This window comes from Aegilops tauschii, chromosome 3 (genome assembly GCF_002575655.3).
Source record: "Aegilops tauschii subsp. strangulata cultivar AL8/78 chromosome 3, Aet v6.0, whole genome shotgun sequence".
NCBI lineage: Eukaryota > Viridiplantae > Streptophyta > Magnoliopsida > Poales > Poaceae > Aegilops > Aegilops tauschii.
Window position 1 is genome coordinate 7,574,993 of NC_053037.3, and position 22,578 is coordinate 7,597,570.

At 46.2% G+C, this 22,578-nt stretch overlaps 1 protein-coding gene across 1 annotated transcript; it reads left to right on the top strand.

Annotated features, from left to right (window-relative positions):
* Positions 1 to 4,664: 4,664 nt before the first annotated feature.
* On the top strand, positions 4,665 to 6,475 carry LOC109777128 (obtusifoliol 14-alpha demethylase). Its single transcript, XM_020335780.3, has 2 exons — positions 4,665 to 5,150; positions 5,265 to 6,475. The coding sequence occupies exons 1-2, from the start codon at positions 4,665 to 4,667 to the stop codon at positions 6,303 to 6,305; spliced, it is 1,527 nt and encodes a 508-aa protein (XP_020191369.1). The 3' UTR covers positions 6,306 to 6,475.
* Positions 6,476 to 22,578: the final 16,103 nt, after the last annotated feature.

A 22,578-nucleotide genomic window follows, 5' to 3' on the forward strand; every position in this document is an offset into this window, starting at 1 on the left:
CTAGCTGATTATATAGACAGTTTCTTCACAAACTCCTACAGCAATATTAAACTGGAATCTAATAAAAACACGGGACGACTAATTCTAGCTGATTCTGTGGGCAGTTTTCTAGAACCGGATATTGGAGAATCACGAGCCGAAAAGAACCGGCCCTTAATCAAATCCTACACATAGTGCTACGGCAGCCCCAGCTTGCACACGCCGTGACCACCGGCGTCGTGGAACACCACCAGCAACCACGACAGAGGTGGGAAAATCAAAGAACCCCGCCATCACTGCTGCCGCACGAGCTTTGCCCAACCACGACTATCGGAACAAGGAGTGGTGGGTAGGCAGAGTGGGGAGGGTCGATGGCGGGGATGGTGGTGGCCGTGTGAGTCGCCCTGGTGGAGAAAGCGCCACGGTGATGGGTGTATTCTTTCTCGATCATGGCTCCTTTCTATTTCTGTGGGATGATTTTTCTCCATCATACTAATTAGTTAGTAGTAGTTGTTTTCCACCCAGATCATACTAATTAGTTCGTTGTTGTTTTCCACCCGGCCACACGAAAAATAATACCTGTAGCACACGCCTGACCCATCAGTATTTAAGACCCATTAGTATCTTGAAAAAGGGAAATTTTGATTTTTCTTTAAAAGGAAAGCTCACACGTACCAGCTGCATGCCCCACTCTCTCCCTCTCTCGTCACTAAGACTAGTCGCAATGGGTAGTAACTTAGACTAGTAACATGCATATGTTACTAGTCTATGTTACTACCTCCACAGTGGGTAGTAACATATGTGTTGTGTCATGCATCACTTCATTTATTACTTTGTAGACTCATCTTTTCTTGATATGTGTGATGTTACAGTAACTAGCTATGTTACCACATGCCTCTCTTTCTTCATTAATTACATGCCACATCATCTATCTTGCCTAGATAAGTGTGATGTTATCACCTATGTTACTCCCACTGTGGGTAGTCTAATGAAGAATTGAAAGGTGGACCGACTAGGATGCAAAACCACAGGAGCGGTGGCTCACTGGTACTATATTTTGTCGCCGACAATTTTTTGTCCAGCCGGGCCCGCCCATTGACCTCCACACTTGAGCACATTTAATGGAGAAAATTACTAATGAAGAAAAAAGATGGGGACGCCATGGAGGAGAGGCAGAACGTTAACGCCGTGAGTCGCCGAGGCCGGAGAAGAGGAGGGGAGTAGGGGTTTATGCCGAGGTGTCGGCAGCTCGGCGGAGCGGGATGCTCAGGTAGGCATGTGTGGCGAGGCAGGGGCGACAGTTCATGCCGACGGTGGTGGATGACACATGGGGTAACACTGCTGGAGGAGAAGAAAATTAAAACGAGAAGAAGACTCTGGGCTGTTGAATGCATATTGTAGTTATGATAAAAAAAGAAGTGTCTTATTTATTTATTTTCTTTTCGCCAAGTATATTTAATCGAGCTTACTTATAGTGGCCAGTGGTCAGCACTTGCCTTGTAGTGATTTGGGAATTCGAACAAGCTGCAAGTTGAAAAAAGTAATAGCCGTAAGTGACGTGGTTGGCCTTCGCCTAGTGCCTAGGCGGTTCTTAAATACCTTAGGTGCATGTTATATGGGTAACGATGTTAATTTAGAGCATATATATGAGTGAATTACTGACTACTGTCCTTGAAATATCAGTTATTTGGCATGCAAGTGCAATATGACATGATATCTCACTTCGATAAAACAATAATCTTATTTGCCCTTCCTAAAATTCTAGTTATGCCCTAGGTGGGGCGTTTGACATTTGCCTAGCACCTAAGCACCTTCTAGACACGGATTTCCAACAGAGGCTGCAATAGAGCTAGCTAAGGGTCCATTCAAAGTAAACATGATGAAAATAATAGGATGAGTTGGTCAGCTTTTGGCAGATAATCTAGAGTTTGGTTCGACTGATGCACACCTAATATTAAAGAGGGCGGTGGCGGGGAGGGGGATCCCAGTGCCTCAGCTCTGGCTAATAATTTATATATGGATTTTCTTAACGCGGAACGATGTTTGGACAGATCATGGTGCATCATCTTTGAGCTAGTCTTCTGGGCGGCAATGTTAGGGTTTCTCGCCGTGCGCACTCGGCGATGAGATTTGGTATCAGGCGCTTCATGAAGATTCAGGGTTCTAATGGTGATGGTTGTAGCTCTGGGACCCTGATCCTTAGAGGCATGTGCACGAAAACTTCACGGCTGTCATCGACGAGGTCAAGCCGGCTTTTGTAGGGGAGCAGCAATAGTGACACGTCGACGGCTTGTTCTGTCGACGGTAGTGGTCATTCATTGGTGCATGGCCCTTGATGTAGTATTTTTTATTATGTTTGCCAAACTTTGTACTTTTTATGAACCTTTACAATAGATTTGGATATTTTTACGCGAAATATAGTTGAAGTTCTTTACATATTTGGGTTTTGAGATTCTCAGAAAATTTGCTCCTTTGAGCGCGATTGTACGACGCAGTTGTAAACTGAGATCATTCGCATATATATGAGATTTTTTTCAAGCGACCGTGAAATAGTCGCCCCCTTTAATTTCTTCGACAGGTTTATTGCAAATTAAGCTTTGGACACGGATTTGATTCTCGACCATGCATTATGTACACTTTCATTTTCATGCACAACTGTCCTTGTTGATAAGATTTAATTGCCAGCTCTATCTGGTAGGTGGTGGCCTGGTAGCTAATTGATCACGTGGTACGTGGTTTATCTCCGAGTTCTTATGGCTTAAAATGTTGCAACAAGACTACAATTACGGAGTGTTCACACCTGACCTTTACATAATGCTACTTTAGTCTGGGTTTGTTTATTAGTACTGATCGTGCTTTGGGTCAAAGTTTGACATATATTTGACTAGTAAAATGTTAATGCATGTCATAAAAATATTACATTATTGGATTCATATTTTAGTGATGTTATTCTTTATATGTATGACTTATATTTTATTATTACTTAAAATTATGGTCAAAATATGATCCAAAATACGAGAGGGGCTAATAAACTAGGACATAGACGCAGACGCTTCTACATACGTACATACACTCACCCATATGAATGCAGACACACCTTACCCCTATGAGCTCCCATGAAAGATGGAGTTAGCACATCGGACGTCTTCATAGTCAACGGAAACGTCTTCTCTCACTGAACGCACATCACCAAAAGGCCTAAAAAAATTGAGAAAAATGCAAGCACCAATGTCAAGTCTACAATTTAGACTCTGGTGGGTTGGAATACCACTATGCTCCTAACCATCCAACCACAGATTGGTTGAAAAACTTATCCTTTTAACATAGCAAAAACTACCAACAAACACGGTGTCGCCTCCACCACGACGAGTATACCAAGTTTCATATCAATGCCTCCCAACCAATTTCCAAACATATATGTGATACTACAACGAACAAGTTAGAAGTCAGGTGAGTAATAGACCATGTTGCTTACGCAAAGAGGTGTTGTTGTTTTATCTCGGTGACAAAAACCTTCCACGTGTTTCCACTCTGTACTTCTGAGTTTCGGACGATGAATTGGGATCCCCAATTAACGGTTGGTAAAGTGATCGCCGAAAAGCTTTTTTATCATCAAAACTTTATTCCTCAAACAATGGCTATATCATTTACAATTTGAGGCAAAATAAAGTCGGGGGCATTAGAGCCCCAAGACTCAGATAAGCTAACTCTAAAACAATGTTTTGCTAGACTATCAGCAACTAGATTTGCTTCCCTATAGCAATGAATACTCCCTCCTTTCTGGTTTATAGGGCTTATCTCAAAATTTTAGTTTTTTCATTTTATAAGGCTCAATTTGGTTGTTTTCCATCACATGTTCAGATTCCAAGGTGCATTAAATCATTGCATGCAAGTATTAAGAGAAAATTGACCAATGCATGTAATTTATGCATGCATGCATTGCAATTAATGCATTGGTAAACATACTTTTTTGAGGAAAACAAGAGCATTAATTGGGTGCTTTTGCAAACTACAAAAAGTATTCCACACTCACCCTCTACCTTGGTTGGTGAGATTTTTGAATTGAGCCTTATAAACCGGAAAGGAGGGAGTATAACGCCTGGAGAGTAGCATTTGTAACCATGTATAGACAACTAATCGGCCGGTTATTATGAACATAATCAACGCATGAAAACTATAACATAATCAATGAGCGAGCCCTCTATCTCTATCTCTATCTATAACATAATCAATGAGCGGGCCCTCTCTCTCTCTATCTATGGTTTCCAAGCGTTGAAAACTAGCCAGGGAGAGCTTGTTATAAACTGCCTCCCTCTCTCTCTATCTATATATAGATACCCGCGCGGCGCTCCCTGGCTAGTTTCATCATCTCACCAGTGCATCATTGGGTCGCCGTGTAGCTCAGAGGTAAACCCTAACAGTAGACCTTTGATGCACCTGTGCTTCACTTTGCCATATCACCGGTGCACACACACGCATGCCCGTGCATTCGTCGAAAAGAGCTATATACCTAAACATGGATATCATTCATCCATTCATGTTTAGGTACATAAAATGTTTCTGGTAGTGTCAAAACTAAACATGGATATATTGATTTTGTGAATGTTCATGTACTGTACACGATGTTTCTGATAGAAATACTGTAGACGATGTTCCTGTACTAACTAGTTCTTTCACATACAGATATGGAGTTAGCAACCGTCAATTGGGTAGCATATGTGGTTCCAATTGCCGTGACGACGACGATCATCATATCGGCCATGATGGCAAGACGACGACGACGACGAGCCGAACGATCTCCTTGCGCTCGTCCGCCCCCCGTGGCCGCGGGGGCTCCCCTGGTGGGGGTCCTCCCGTGGCTTCTCGCCAAGGGCCCGCTGCAAGTGATCCGCGACGCCCACGCGGAGCTGGGCAGCGTGTTCACGGTGAGGCTGCTGCACCGCGAGGTGACCTTCCTGGTCGGTCCGGACGTGTCCAGCCATTTCTATCAGGGGCTGGACTCGGAGGTGAGCCAGGACGAGGTCTCCCGGTTCACCATCCCGACCTTCGGCCCCGGCGTCGCCTTCGACGTGGATCTCGCCACCCGGCGCGAGCAGATCCGCTTCTTCGGCGACGCCATGAAGCCTGCCAAGCTCAGGACCTATGCCGGCCTCATGGTGCGAGAAGTCGAGGTAATTAAGATGAATCGGCTGCTGCCAACCTATATATACCGTATACGTACGTGTAGGCCGGAGTACTTGTAGTACATGTTTTTCACTGTATATGTTACACATGCATGCATGCAGGAGTACTTTACGAGATGGGGAGAGTCGGGCATGGTCGACCTGAAGCAGGAGCTGGAGCTCCTCGTCACGCTCGTCGCCAGCCGGTGCCTGTTCGGGGAGGAGGTCCGCTCCAAGATGCTCCGCGAGGCCGCCACGCACCTCCGTGAGCTCAACGACGGCATGCGCCTCGTCACCATCCTATTCCCGCACCTGCCCATCCCGGCGCACCGCAGGCGCGACAGAGCGCGCGCTAGGCTCGGCGAGATATTCTCTGACATGGTCAGGTCGCGCAGAGAAGCAGGCCGCCCCGTCGACGACATGCTGCAGTGCCTAATCGATTCCAGGTACAAGGACGGCCGCGCCACGACCGACACGGAGCTTGTCGGGATGCTGCTGTCGGCGCTGTTCGCGGGGCAGCACACGAGCTCCAGCACCGGGACGTGGACCGGGGCTCGCCTCCTCGCGCGCGCCAACGCCGAGCACCTGCGCGCCGCCGTCCGGGAGCAGGAGCGGGTCGTCGGGCGGTACGGAGACCGCGTGGACTATGAGGTCCTGCAGGAGATGGAAACCCTGCACCGCTGCATCAAGGAGGTCCTGCGGCTCCACCCGCCGGCGATGATGCTGCTGCGCCACGCGCGCCGTAGCTTCACGGTCCGGACGAGGGAGGGAGACGAGTACGAGGTCCCGGCAGGGCGCACGATCGCGAGCCCGCTGTTGATCCACAACCGCCTCCCGCAGGTGTACAGGGACCCGGAGAGGTACGAGCCGGGCCGGTTCTGTCCAGGGAGAGGGGAGGATGGGGCCGGCGGAGCGTTCTCGTACACGGCCTTCGGCGGCGGGCGGCACGCGTGCGTGGGCGAGGCGTTCGCCTACATGCAGATCAAGGTGATATGGAGCCACCTGCTGAGGAACTTTGAGATGGAGATGGTGTCGCCGTTCCCCGAGACGGACTGGAACGTGGTCATGCCAGGGCCCAAGGGGAAGGTCATGCTCCGCTACAAGAGGAGGAACATGTCGCCCACCGCCAAAATCACCAACCCACACACACGCTACGTATGCTAGTATAATCTACCATACCAGTTCATGTGAGTGATCATGTTGCATGTTCGCTTGGTCCTGGCACCAACAAATTACTGCCGGTTTAAAGTAAGCACAGCTAAGCTACGTGTGGTGTACGTAATGTGGCCTGTGGGCGTGTGTGTATGATCGGAAAGACGTTTTGTGTACTTCGTTGCATGCATGCATGCATGCATATGCTTTGGATATCGGAGATCCATGGGTCACACAAAAATCTCTTCCCATGGCTTTTCGCCTAAGCGTCCTTCCTTCTCAATGCCCGGGGTTCATCCAATGCATGATTTTCGGTAGCGTCGAACATGAACAGACACCCACACAATCTTTATTTGACACAGCAACACTTTCCATCTCTTTCCATTCCCTTGAATCAGATAGAAAATCCTCACTTTTTCAAGACAGAAGAGAAGCAGGCAACAGATTGAGCAACTAGCGCGTGTTCTTCCGTCCCCTATGCATAAAGCAACCCTTTTATTTCTAAGTGGTATTTTAAACCATTCATAACTTCTAAACCAGAATTATAATTTTATTTTCCTCTAAAAAATAATTGGATTTTTATTGTTATTTTATATATTTGAATACTTGGCGACAAGACCTTTTGAACAAGATCAGCTTTGAATACATTTCAAAGTCATTTAATTTTCACTATTTCAGTTTCACATTGGCAGTTACAATTGTGAAATATTAGTTTCATTTTTTATCATGTTAATTAAAAAAATATTTACAATAATTAAAATTAATGTTTTGAAACATATGTGTTGTTGAAATATATATTTAAAATGTCTAAATATATATATATATTTTAAAATGTGCTGAAAATTAAAATAAATGCATGTTATTGAAATGGATGTGGTGTCGAAAATGGTATTGTATTCCAATAAAAAGTGGTATATCAATCAAAATGCATCTGGTATTGAAATGCAAATGCTACCAAAGTGATCTGGTAGTGAAGCATATGGTATTGAAATGCACCTGGTAACAATGTGATCTGGTATTGTAATGTCTCTGGTGTCCAAAAGTGTATGGTACTGAAATTTATCATCAGTATTTCAATTTTATGTTATTGAAATGGATGTGGTACTAAATTTATTGAAATATATTTTTAAAATAGTACTGAAATTGGAATATGTGCATGTTTTTTAAATGACTATGGTACTGAAAGTGATATGGTAATGAAGGAAATATGCGCTAGAGGCAATAATAAAGTATTATATATTTCCTTATATCATGATAAATGTTTATTATTCATGCTCGTTAATCAAAGATGGTTATGTTTCTTAGCCATAGACATGAGTTGTCATTTGATTAACGGGATCACCTCATTAGGAGAATGACGTGATTGACTTGACCCATTCCGTTAGCTTAGCACCCGATCGTTTAGTATGTTGCTATTGCTTTCTTCATGACTTATACATGTTCCTATGACTATGAGATTATGCAACTCCCGTTTACCGGAGGAACACTTTGTGTGCTACCAAACGTCACAACGTAAATGGGTGATTATAAAGGTGCTCTACAGGTGTCTTCAAAGGTACTTGTTGGGTTGGCGTATTTCGAGATTAGGATTTGTCACTCCAATTGTCGGAGAGGTATCTCTGGGCCCACTCGGTAATGCACATCACTATAAGCCTTGCAAGCATTGTGACTAATGAGTTAGTTGCGGGATGATGTGTTACGGAACGAGTAAAGAGACTTGCCGGTAACGAGATTGAACTAGGTATCGAGATACCGACGATCAAATCTCGGGCAAGTAACATACCGGTGACAAAGGGAACAACGTATGTTGTTATGCGGTCTGACCGATAAAGATCTTCGTAGAATATGTGGGAGCCAATATGGGCATCCAGGTCCCGCTATTGGTTATTGACCGGAGATGTGTCTCGGTCATGTCTATATAGTTCTCGAACCCGTAGGGTCCGCACACTTAACGTTACGATGACAGTTTTATTGAGTTTTGATGTACCGAAGGAGTTCGGAGTCCCGGATGAGATCGGGGATATGACGAGGAGTCTCGAAATGGTCAAGACGTAAAAATCGATATATTGGACGACTATATTCGGACTTCGGAAAGGTTCCGAGTGATTCGGGTATTTTTCGGAGTACCGGAGAGTTACGGGAATTCGTATTGGGCCTTAATGGGCCATACGGGAAAGGAGAGAAAGGCCTCAAAAGGTGGCCGCACCCCTCCCCATGGTCTGGTCCGAATTGGACTAGGGAAGGGGGGCGCACCCTTCCTTCTTTCTCCTTCCCCCTTCCCTTCTCCTACTCCCACAAGGAAAAGAGGAGTCCTACTCCCGGTGGGAGTAGGACTCCCCCCTATGGCGCGCCTCTCCCCTTGGCCGGCTGCCTCCCCCTTGCTCCTTTATATACGGGGGCAGGGGGGCACCCCAGAGACACAACAATTGATCCTTGAGATCTCTTAGCCGTGTGCGGTGCCCCCCTCCACCATATTACACCTCGATAATACCGTTGCGGAGCTTAGGCGAAGCCCTGCGTCGGTGGAACATCATCATCGTCACCACGCCGTCGTGCTGACGAAACTCTCCCTCAACACTCGGCTGGATCGGAGTTCGAGGGACGTCATCGAGCTGAACGTGTGTAGAACTCGGAGGTGCCGTACGTTCGGTACTTGATCGGTCGGATCGTGAAGACGTACGACTACATCAACCGCGTTGTGATAACACTTCCGCTGTCGGTCTACGAGGGTACGTGGACAACACTCTCCCCTCTCGTTGCTATGCATCACCATGATCTTGCGTGTGCGTAGGAATTTTTTTGAAATTACTACGTTCCCCAACAGGTAATTTGTTAGGGCATTTCCCGCCTTAGTGTTTTGGTGATGATGACAACTCACTTTGCGGTCTAATCGTGTGCCAAGTTCTTCAGGTACACTTTGTTTGATACAAGACAATTAGGCATTCCCTCCAGACGGAAAAGAATGAAGACGGTGTTTTCTACGTGTTAATTTCTTTGATCGTAGAAAACCTGTACTATTAAGAGGGAATCCACATCGGAAGGTATTGGGTGAATCAATGCACGTACACATTCCATTCCACCCACCATATATCCTTCCGTTCGAGGAGAGAGAGGTCCTCAAACTCCTGCTAACGGTGGTTTTTACTCCCCAACGGTTGTACCGCTGACCCAAGCGGTTGTACCGCTTGTGGGGTACGTCCGGTGCAACCACCGCCCCAGGGGTGATGCCCTGGGGTTGTTGTTCCCAAGTTATTTGCCAGCGGTTGTACCGCTGCCTCGGGGCGGTTGTACTGCTGCCTCAAGTCTGCCCAACCCTAGGAATGCCTTCGGCCGGTTGTACCGGCGCGGTACCGCCCTACCATCGGAGTGGCTTCCGTCGTGGGGCGGTTCTTGGGTGGTGGTGGTCCAGTTGTACTTGTTGATTTATTTGACCGGTACCACCGGTTGCCCAGTGCAGTTGTACCGCTCAAGACTTAGCCACCACCCATGCTTGGACCTAGCGGTTGCACCGGTGCAACCACCGCCTCAACTACCGCTCTGTGGTGACTCCCTCCTGTTTTGTAGCGGTTATTGGGTGGTGGTGGAGCGCTTGTTCCGGTGGCTCTTGTCTACCGGTACTACCGGCCACTCCACCGGTTGTACGGCTAGGTAGGGTTTCTGCAGGGTACCCCGTGGTTTCCGGTTGTACCGGGACCTAGAGCGGTTGTACCGCCGCAGTGTAAAAAATGTTGTAACGGTTAGATTTGGGGACACTATATAAGGGGGTGGTTCTTCCACCTATCCTTCTACCTCTTGCCTCTCTCTCCTCCATTAATGCCCTTCAAGCTTTCTTGCACGATCTCTCTCTCTCTAGCCACTCAAACTTGTTGATTTGCTAGGGATTGAAGGAGGAGACCTAGATCTACACTTCCACCAAAGGAAATTTGATTCCCCCATACTTTCTTGTGTGGATTTTGTTACTCTTGGGTGTTTGGGCACACTAGGGGAAGAGATCACCTCAGAGCCACAATCCATTGGGGTGAAGCTTTATGGTGGTGTTGGGGGTCTCCAATTAAGTTGTGGAGATTGCTCCAACCTTGTTTGTAAAGGTTGGTTCGCCGCCTTCAAAGGCACCACTAGTGGAATCACGGCATCTTGCATTGTGCAAGGGTGTGAGGAGAATACGGTGGCCCTAGTGGATTCTTGGGGAGCATTGTGCATCCACACCGCTCCAATGGAGACATACTTCCCCTCAAAGAGAAGGAACTTCGGCAACACATCCTCGTCTTCACCGGCTCCACTTGTGGTTACTTCTTACCTTTACTTTGTGCAAGCTTTACTTGTGTTTTATCATTTGCTTGCTTGTATCGTTGTTGTTGTTGTTAGCATCATATAGGTTGAAAGATCGTGGATGTCGCCTAGAGGGGGGGGGGTGAATAGGCGCTTTAAAATAATTACGGTTTAGGCTTGAACAAATGCGGAATAAACCTAGCGGTTAATTTGGCAAGCACAAAACCTACAACAACTAGGCTCACCTATGTGCACCAACAACTTATGCTAAGCAAGAAAACCTACTTAGGTGATAGCAAGATATATGACAAGAAACAATATGGCTATCACAAAGTAAAGTGCATAAGTAAAGGGCTCGGGTAAGAGATAACCGAGGCACGCGGAGACGACGATGTATCCCGAAGTTCACACCCTTGCGGATGCTAATCTCCGTTTGGAGCGGTGTGGAGGCACAATGCTCCCCAAGAAGCCACTAGGGCCACCGTAATCTCCTCACACCCTCGCACAATGCAAGATGCCGTGATTCCACTAAGGGACCCTTGAGGGCGGTCACCGAACCCGTACAAATGGCAACCCTTGGGGGCGGTCACCGAACCCGTACACTTTGGCAACCCTTGGGGGCGGTCACCGGTACCCGTCAAATTGCTCGGGGCGATCTCCACAACCTAATTGGAGACCCGGACACTTGCCCGGAGCTTTACCCCAGAATGATTGAGCTCCGAACACCACCAACCGTCTAGGGCGCCCAAGCACCCAAGAGGAACAAGCTCAAGGGCACCAAGCACCCAAGAGTAATAAGATTCTCAACTTGTAACTTCCACGTATCACCGCGGAGAACTCAAACCGATGCACCAAATGCAATGGCAAGGGCACACGGAGTGCCCAAGTCCTTCTCTCTCAAATCCCACCGAAGCAACTAATGCTAGGGAGGAAAAAGAGAGAAATAACAAGAAGGAGAATACCAAGAACTCCAAGATCTAGATCCAAGGGGTTCCCCTCACAAAGAGGAGAAAGTGGTTGGTGGAAATGTGGATCTAGATCTCCTCTCTCTTTTCCCTCAAAAACTAGCAAGAATCCATGGAGGGATTGAGAGTTAGCAAGCTCGAAGAAGGTCAACAATGGGGGAAGAACACGAGCTCAACGGATAAGGTTCATTGGGGAAGAAGACCTCCTTATATAGTGGGGGGAACAATCCAACCGTTACCCCCCACACCAGCCCCGCAGAGAGCGGTACTACCGCCCCCCCTCGCGGTACTGCCGCTGGGCCCAGAGCGGTACTACCGCGGTGATCAGGGCGGTACTACCGCGGTGATCAGGGCGGTACTACCGCATACGAGCGGTACTACGGCCCCCACTGCCGCGGCTAGTACCGTAAAACCCGACACGAAAAAAGACCCCTCGAATCGAGGCGGTACTAGCACGAGACCGCAGCAGTACTACGGCTGGGGGCTACCAGCGGTACTACCGCTCTGGAGCGCTACTACCGCTCTAGAGCGGTACTACTGCTTGTAGCACCCAAGCGGTACTACCGCTCCGGCCCGCGGTACTACCACTAGGAAACCAAAACTGCCATAACTTCTGCATATGAGCTCCGAATTGAGCAAACTCAAACTTGTTGGATAGAGGAAGACGAGTAGCATCAAAACAGCGAAAGAAGAGGCAGGGGAGGTATGCCTAACAAAAAGAGGAGTGAAACCTCCAACAGAGAAGAACCGGCAGAACCTCCAACATCGAAAACATCATAGAAGATGCGAGTGAACTCCGTTTTCGATGAACTCGAGCTTGTCATCAAGATGACCATAAGCTCCAAAACTCACAAAGAGAAGAACCAAACAAGAACCAATAAAGATGATGCAAGGATGCAATGGTTTGAGCTCTCTATGAACGATACGATCAAGCTACTCATCGAGAGCCCCCCTTGATAGTACGGCAATCGATCCTATAACCCGGTCTCCCAACTACCATCATGAGACCGGTAAAATAGAAAACCTATCAAGAGCAAACCTTTGCCTTGCACATGGTCCACTTGAGCTAGATGATGACGATCTTGACTCCCTCAAGTTGGGCCACCTTTCTTGGTTGCGTTGGCTCGATGAAGACTAGTTGATTTCTCCCCCATGCTCCACTATGGGTGAGCCACTCTTCCGCACATCTTCACAAGTCCATTGTCACCACAATGGACGGCAAGCTTCAAGCATTTGATCTCTTCATGGTGCTTCACTTGAACTTGCACACCGCAACATCTTCACAAGTCCATTGTCACCACAATGGACGACAAGCTTCAAGCATTTGATCTCTTCATGATGCTTCACTTGAACTTGCACCCCGCAACCTAACCCCACAAAGAACTCTCACGAAGATCATGGGTTAGTACATAAAGCGTAATTGACAATGCTTACCACACCATGGGATCGCTTGATCCCTCTCGGTACATCTTCTACGCTTGAAATATTCGATATTGATCTTGTTTGAAATATCTAGTCATCGGGATTTCAAATGTATAAAAGAATTCGAACCCAAATTTTCTTGTTTAAAAGATATGAATCGTATAAGAAAACACTAAGGCGTTGGTTTATAGAAAACGAGTTTTTAGCTGATTTTTAGCAAAACCAGTTTTACTATCATTTCGGTTAAGAATGAGTTTGTATAAGACTACATTTGGGTTGGAAAGTGTGTTTGTCAGTTCCTTATTTGATAATGATTCAGAGTACTATTCCTATTCTGCGGTGAGCTTCTTATTTTCCCGTCACATTCCGTCGAGGTACGCAAATACAGGAGAGTTGATTCATCGATCTCGCTGGACAGCCGTGTACACGCTCATGTAGAAGCTAGCTACCGAGGCAAGCGCTCGATCAATTCGACCCGCCTGCTGCCGGACGCACGAAATTACGGCCGTGGACACGCACACAGATGTAGAACCTTACTGCCTAGAGGGATGGCTGGATCAATTCTATCTGCCGGTTGCAGAACTCACGAAACGATGCCGCCCACATGTGTATCTAGAAGCTAGCTACCGATGGGAACAAGCTGGATCGATTTGATCCGCTGGCTTCCAACGCATGTACACGCTCAAGGAGCTGACCTTGGCGGCGGCAACGACAAGACGAACGGCGCAGAAGAAGCGGCGGCCGGCGGCTAGAGGATGACGGCGTCGAGGTGTGGCACACTAGTGAGAGCCCATCAAGGCTGTCGCCGGTCACCGGCACATCTGCAGATTCTAATTCTTTGGCTGATGAACGTGCCCACGAGGATCAGCGAGAGAGATATAGGAATCGCGTTTATAGAAAAACGACTAATAGTCGTTTTTGTACAAACCTGAAATTCCAGGTTTATAGGAATCCAGTTTTACATATCCGTGGATTAGTTAGAAGAGCCAAACGTGGTTTTAGTCGGTTAAACAGTTTTTCTGTTTTATATAGAACCGATTCTCTATATTCCATCTATCCAAACAACCCCTAAGAAAATTAGAGTCATGCATACACATTATGATCACGTGCATGTTCTTAATCAAGTGGCTGATTAATGAAGGACATTTGTGCCTTTTTATAACAAACTTGCCCATATCTCTTTTTTGAGACTGAGTTAAATCCTCAAATTTTTGTTTCTTCCTACGCTTTTGATAATCAAATTTTCATGTTTTCTAAATGAATACATGACTTGGATCTTGCAATACTAGACGTCTAGTAGATAAAAAAAATTAAATTAGCTACAAGATTTTAGCAAAGCTATATAGCGGGTGAAAATCAGAACTCGATCAAGGGCTCACTGGATAGTCGGGTATCGATGCAACGATGCTTAAAGAATCAGAGATGGCTCGAAATTTCCCTACCTTCCTTCCGGCTGCTGCTCATGGCCCTGCATTCCATAAGCCCGAAGAATATGAATCGATCTAATCTGTTGGGTCGCTGGGACGCCGGCCGCCGGCTGAAGAAACTAACGGACGCTTCACTCGATCTAATTGCTGGCTTTTTTAAGGAAGACTCGATTGCTGGCTGGAGGCGAGGAGGCGGCATGCCCACGTCGCAATTGGGGCATTTCATCGGGCCGGCCCATCTTCTTTTTTTCTGTTTTGAAACGCAAAACACTACCACATATTGTGATTCACACCAGCGATCTCCTGGTTCATGTATACTGCACTAACCACCCAAACCACCTCACATGATGCGTTTAGTTACATTTTTTCCCTCCTTTTCTTCTTTCATTTCTTTACTTTTTACTTTTTTCTTGTTCCATTTTTTTCTTTTTTTTGGAATGGTTTTGTTCAGTTTTTTATTTTTTATTTCTTTTCTTTTCTTTTTTTATTTTTATTTTCTTTTTCCTTTGCTAAATGCGTGAACTTTTTTCAAATTCGTGAACTTATTTTTAAAATCAATGGTTTTTTAAATCCTTAACTTTCTTTCAAAATCGATGAACTTTTTTTCCAAATCGATGAACTTTTTCCCTGATGAACCTTTTATCAAAATCGATAAACTGTTTTTACAAAATCAATGTTTTTTTTCCAAAATCGATGAACTTTTTTCATGATTCAAAATTCTTTTATTGATGGAAGAAATCAATTTCGTGAACTTTTAAAACCCATGAACATTTTTAATAAATCCATGATCTTTTTTTATTCCACGGACATATTCAAAATAGCAAAAAGCCGGAGGCTGGTCTTTTTCTCAAACCAACAACACAACGCAGCCAAAAATGAAAATGCGAGCATGGCGATTTGATCCAGCGCGGTTTTTTTTGGCGATCGAAACAAAGCCGGAGTGAGCGAGGGAGCAATGCTTAATGGGCCGCGGGCCGCTGCAATTCGTGTGACCGCCCGATCTCCTAACTGACGCTGAAGGCACCGATTAGGAGGTCCCTGCCACAGGGGTCTGCTTCAGGGGGCACCAATAGGCCAGGACAGCAACGGCCGGGATGATGGAGGCCCATCTCTAAAGGACACATGCCTAGTTGTATTGCATGGAGATTCTCAATAAAATTGCATGGAAAAATTAAGGCCCCTAAAAACTGGGGGCCCTGTGCGGGCTCACAGGTTGCAACCCCATGGGCCTGGGCTTGCCGATGACAGCGGCATGACCAGCCTGGACGACGATGACACATCTTCGGCCGTGAACGCCTATGCGGAGGACAACTACCACCGCTCCGGTGACTGCAAGGACAAGGGTCTAGCGCATAAATGGTGAAGTCTGGCGCCCTCCGTTTATTTCTAGTATCTATCTAGTTTAGCTATGTAGTGTCTAGTGATGAATTATATCTTTTGGTCTGGTTGTACATGTCTGGTGATGAACTTTTGTTGCTATGTCCCTGAATTTTAGCTATGTTTGTTTCTGTCTGTGATTGATATGTTGACGATCTATGTAGTTTATCTCATGTTGCATGCGTTGCATGGATTTGGGGTGCCCGATGTGAGGAGGACGGCTGTGAATGCTAAGAAATGAGGGATGACCAGTCACTGTCCCCGGATCCGTCCAGCCGCATCCGTGGACGTATAGGGTATCAAACTTGTGAAATCCGGCTGTAGATGCTATTTGGATGATGCATCATGCATGGAAGATCCGTGCCAAACTTGCAGTACAATTTTAAAAAATGGTTGAACCGATACAAACAACACATACTCGGACTACTCACAAAAATGCATTGCTCTTTGGAAGCCGCATGTTTTGGTAATCTAGGTTCTTGTACAGATTTCAGAGTTTGTTCAACGGTTCCGGGGTCCATGAGAAAAGAAGATTAATTTCAGAGGTCATATGCTCGTGCCACATTGCATCACAATTAATTGCTGAAAGTTTCGTCTGAGCTGCTGTGTGTTGCCATTGTCTCGTGAAACATCAGACAGCCGTCAGGAAAAACAGATGAACTGATGCAGCTACTACTGCTGGTGACTTTGGGCGTGCAATGTTACTCCAGCTCCAAGTGAAAGTGGAAGCATCTTTACCGTTTTCACCGCACGTCGGTGCTCAAAACCACCTTTACGAGTACAAGATTTTTCCTAGATGGATGCACTTGTTGATGTTCCGCTCACAAGTGGTCGTTGCATCATTGCATCTTTGGGAATTTCTGCACTGGAACCGGATAGCATGTGGTAAAAACAAAACATTCAACCGCCGCATTATTACGTGCCCAGCTACTTGCATCTGTATCTATCAATAGGTAAACACGTGCATGCCCCCGCCTCAAGAACTCGCCTAGACTATAGTTGCAAGTCGGAAGTCTCCTCTGTATCTGTATCTGTATCTGAACCATGATGGATGTGCACCCGAGTCAATCGTTGAACGTGCGTCAAATGATTAACCTTTGCATCTTGTATGTATGTGTTTGGGTCTAGCTTGTACACGCCGTATGTCCCCCATTAGGTACGTGCGTACCCAGGAAGATCGGGCGCCGATACGGTACTTGATCCCACCGTACGTACCAAACTGCACTGCTGCCATGATCGTCTCTCCATTTCCTACACCCTGAGAAAAGAAACAAACCTGAGGACGTCCATGTGGAAACCGACCAGAGACCACTCTGACTCCGACTGATCTGGGACGAAACTCAAGGTGAAACCACACGTGTTTTGGTTGGGATCAACAAACAAACATAGGCCATAGGAACACGTTCCTTGTTTCCACAAGATTCAGGAGTGCGAAAGGAAACCCATGGCCGTGGGTGGGTGTGTTGGTTGAGAACAAAATGCAGAGGCAGTTCGCAGCAGTACACTACCGGTGCGTTTGTTATGAACAAGACCATCATCATAGGACGGGTCAACAAGAAGAGATCACGCACACCTAAACAATTACAGCATGTTCCATTTGCAATTCTGCATGCATGATTCAAACCACTGGTGGAACCATGTAGCGAGAGTGTGAGCTAGATAACAACAAAAAAATAGTGTGAGCTAGACATGTCACTTGATTAGTCTCCGGGGTTCACCAACTAAACCCAACTCTAACCAAAGTACATATACCAGGCTGACTTGTGCAACAAACAGTTGAGAATATTAACGAGCCTCCTTTTGGGTCACCTCCATTGACCAAATCTGCAGATAAATGATTATGGTTTTGTCACATTCCAGACCAAACCAAACCCTCTCTGGTGTAGGGAGAGTTGGTGGTGGAGTTGACAGGTCGGGCGCCTTTTCCCTTGCCTTGGTTAACAGTGTTTCCTTGTGCCAAAATAGCCATAGGCCAGGCGTGGATGCGTTGACGTGTTGTCAATTCAAACCATGCGGGAACTCCAGGATTGGCCATCGGATTAGCTTTTGATCCATCGTGTGGTACGCCGTCAAGTTGCTATGTGTTGGTGAGAAATGTTCACCCAGGCACAGGCAGAGAGAAAGGCAGATTGAGCTCATCTGAATTTGCTCATGACTCACAGGAACCAACTTGATTGGTCCTAATCTTGGGTATCATCCTGAAAAGCGGTGCCTTGTAAGTGAAATGAACGACGGCGCTGGTGTTGTTGTTGGGCCAACTCCAGCTACAGCACAGGGAAAACTGTGTGCATCATACACGGATATATACATACGGACAGTCAGACAGGAAGACCAATCAACTAAAAAGAAAACAGGAGGATCAAGTTTGAAATGCGCCGCTAGCCCATCAACTCGAACCAATTGCACGTTTTAGGCCATGAACTCGCTAAATGAACGATTTAGGCCATAAACTCATTAGTCTGATCAAACAAGGCCAGAACCGATTCAGGGGAAGACAAAAAACGGCCACGTGGCTGCCATGTCAACATGCATTTGACAGTTTACCACTACTAGGGATAACCCTAGCAGTAGCGCTTGATTTAGAGCTATCAGTAGTGTTTGTACAAGCGCTACCACTAATGCGCTACAACTAACTGGTAGCAGTAGCTCTGGTTTTCCAGCGCTACTGATATACCTAATAGCAGTAGCGCTCGACTGAAAGCAGCACTACTGATAATAGTAAGTAGCAGTAGTGTTTCTTGTGAAAAGCGCTACTGCTAAATTTTCCTGTATTTTTGAAAATACGGCTTATTGTCGTTGTATTTGCATAGATTTTATATACAGTACTTTCATCATATGATTTTATGACCATGATTAGTTATTATATATATCAGTGGGTGAAATGAACATGAATTAGATTTAAGTGGAGGCAACATATGGTGCACATATCGAAAGTACTTTCTATATGTGCACCACAAATCCATGTTCATTTCACCCACTGATATATATAATAACTCATCATGCTCATATAACAACTTAGCATCATGCATCGTCATCATAATAACAAGTCCTACTCATCATCATCATACAACTTCTACTCGTTATCATAATAACAAGTCATACTCATCGTTATCTTAGTCATCTAATCAAGTCATACATGATCATGAGTATTAGCTAGGACCTACTACCCTCTCTAAAGTAAAATAGCATAAAACAAGAGTGGCCCTGACGCTCCATTATGGAGAATGGAGATTATCCTGTCTCCAGTTCTTGCGCTTCGCACAATGTTGCTTCCAAGTAGCTCCCTATAATTGTTCATACATTCTCTCCATTCTTGATTGTCATGTCTTCTTTAGTTTCAGAAATCCGGTATGAACAGCTGTGAAGCCTAGGCAGACTTTGCCGTAAGCTAATAACATTAAGCCAACCTTTCAGAAACATCAGACCAGGCACATAATTTCGGGATTTTCTGTTGAAAAACATAATAATAACATTGTAGTTAGCAATGTAGTTTAGTTTTAAAAGAATATATGCAAAAGATGCACGGTTGTCGTAATGGTAAAAAATCTTACCATGTCATCTCCATGGATGTTACCGTAGTTCAACACGTGCACTAGTGGCACGTATTGACCATAATGTGCAGGAGTTTCATAATTGATATTGTAACTCTCAACATCAATAATAAATGAGATAAGATGATCTTTCTCCTCATAAGTTAATCCAGCGCCATCAGTGTAGTAGGTTCTGTCTGTTGGAAATATGCCCTAGAGGCAATAATAAATAGGTTATTATTATATTTCCTTGTTCATGATAATCGTTTATTATCCATGCTAGAATTGTATTGATAGGAAACTCAGATACATGTGTGGATACATAGACAACACCATGTCCCTAGTAAGCCTCTAGTTGACTAGCTCGTTGATCGATAGATGGTTACGGTTTCCTGACCATGGACATTGGATGTCATTGATAACGGGATCACATCATTAGGAGAATGATGTGATGGACAAGACCCAATCCTAAGCCTAGCACAAGATCGTGTAGTTCGTTTGCTCAGAGCTTTTCTAATGTCAAGTATCATTTCCTTAGACCATGAGATTGTGCAACTCCCGGATACCGTAGGAATGCTTTGGGTGTACCAAACGTCACAACGTAACTGGGTGGCTATAAAGGTGCACTACAGGTATCTCTGAAAGTGTCTGTTGGGTTGGCACGAATCGAGACTGGGATTTGTCACTCCGTGTATACGGAGAGGTATCTCTGGGCCCACTCGGTAGGACATCATCATAATGTGCACAATGTGACCAAGGAGTTGATCACGGGATGAACGAGTAAAGAGACTTGCCGGTAACGAGATTGAACAAGGTATAGGGATACCGACGATCGAATCTCGGGCAAGTAACATATCGATAGACAAAGGGAATTGTATACGGGATTGATTGAATCCTCAACATCGTGGTTCATCCGATGAGATCATCAAGGAGCATGTGGGAGCCAACATGGGTATCCAGATCCCGCTGTTGGTTATTGACCGGAGAGTCGTCTCGGTCATGTCTGCGTGTCTCCCGAACCCGTAGGGTCTACACACTTAAGGTTCAGTGACGCTAGGGTTGTAGAGATATTAGTATGCGGTAACCCGAAAGTTGTTCGGAGTCCCGGATGAGATCCCGGACGTCACGAGGAGTTCCGGAATGGTCCGGAGGTAAAGATTTATATATGGGAATTCTTGTTTTGGTCGCCGGAAAAGTTTCGCACTTTATCGGTATTGTACCGGGAGTGCCGAAAGGGGTCCGGGGGTCCACCAGCCCCGGGGGGGCACATGGGCTGTAGGGGGTGCGCCTTGGCCTATATGGGCCAAGGGCACCAGCCCCAAGAAGCCCATGCGCCAAGAGATAAGAAAAACGGAGAGTCCTAAAGGGGGAAGGCACCTCCGAGGTGCCTTGGGGAGGAAGGACTCCTCCCTGGCCGCACCCTTCCTTGGAGGAAGGGCCAAGGCTGCGCCCCCCCCTCTCCCTTGGCCCTATATATAGTGGGGGGAGGGAGGGCAGCAATATCCTAGCCCCTGGCGCCTCCCTCTCCCTCCCGTGACACCTCTCCCTCCCGTTAGTGCTTGGCGAAGCCCTACCGGGATCCCCGCTACTTCCACCACCACGCCGTCGTGCTGCTGGATCTCCACCAACCTCTCCTCCCCCCTTGCTGGATCAAGAAGGAGGAGACGTCGCTGCTCCGTACGTGTGTTGAACGCGGAGGTGCCGTCTGTTCGGCGCTAGGATCATCGGTGATTTGGATCACGACGAGTACGACTCCATCAACCCCGTTCTCTTGAACGCTTCCGCTCGCGATCTACAAGGGTATGTAGATGCACTCCCCTTCCCCTCGTTGCTAGATTACACCAACAGTGGCATCATGAGCTAGGTCTATGCGTAGTTTCTATGCACGAGTAGAACACAAAGTAGTTGTGGGCGTCGATGTTGTCAATTCTTCTTGCCGCTACTAGTCTTACCTTGTTTCGGCGGCATTGTGGGATGAAGCGGCCCGGACCGACCTTACACGTACGCTTACGTGAGACAGGTTCCACCGACTGACATGCACTAGTTGCATAAGGTGGCTAGCGGGTGTCTGTCTCTCCCACTTTAGTCGGAACGGATTCGATGAAAAGGGTCCTTATGAAGGGTAAATAGAAATTGGCATATCACGTTGTGGTTTTACGTAGGTAAGAAACGTTCTTGCTAGAAACCTATACAAGCCACGTAAAAACTTGCAACAACAATTAGAGGACGTCTAACTTGTTTTTGCAGCATGTGCTATGTGATGTGATATGGCCAGAAGATGTGATGAATGATATATGTGATGTATGAGATTGATCATATTCTTGTAATAGGAATCACGACTTGCATGTCGATGAGTATGACAACCGGCAGGAGCCATAGGAGTTGTCTTTATTTTTTGTATGACCTGCGTGTCATTGAATAACGCCATGTAAATTACTTTACTTTATTGCTAAGCGCGTTAGCCATAGAAGTAGAAGTAATCGTTGGCGTGACAACTTCATGAAGACACAATGATGGAGATCATGATGATGGAGATAATGGTGTCATGCCGGTGACGAAGATGATCATGGTGCCCCGAAGATGGAGATCAAAGGAGCAAAATGATGTTGGCCATATCATGTCACTATTTGATTGCATGTGATGTTTATCATGTTATGCATCTTATTTGCTTAGAACGACGGTAGTAAGTAAGATGATCCCTCACTAAAATTTCAAGAGACGTGTTCCCCCTAACTGTGCACCGTTGCGAAGGTTCGTTGTTTCGAAGCACCACGTGATGATCGGGTGTGATAGATTCTAACGTTCGAATACAACGGGTGTTGACGAGCCTAGCATGTACAGACATGGCCTCGGAACACATGCGAAACACTTAGGTTGACTTGACGAGCCTAGCATGTACAGACATGGCCTCGGAACACAAGAGACCGAAAGGTCGAACATGAGTCGTATAGCAGATACGATCAACATGGAGATGTTCACCGATAATGACTAGTCCGTCTCACGTGATGATCGGACACGGCCTAGTTTGACTCGGATCATTTATCACTTAGATGACTAGAGGGATGTCTATCTGAGTGGGAGTTCAATAATCAGATGAACTTCATTATCATGAACATAGTCAAAAGGTCTTTGCAAATTATGTCATACGCTTTAGTTCTACTGTTTGAGATATGTTCCTAGAAAAAAATTTAGTTGAAAGTTGGTAGTAGCAATTATGCGGACTGGGTCCGTAAACTGAGGATTGTCCTCATTGCTGCACAGAAGGCTTATGTCCTTAATGCACCGCTCGGTGTGC

Bases quoted from the DNA above. Each gene is read 5' to 3' on its own strand.
- LOC109777128 (XM_020335780.3), top strand. From the start codon at position 4,665: ATGGAGTTAGCAACCGTCAATTGGGTAGCATATGTGGTTCCAATTGCC. The intron at 5,151-5,264 runs GTAATTAAGATG...GCATGCATGCAG, and splicing joins TCATGGTGCGAGAAGTCGAG to GAGTACTTTACGAGATGGGG.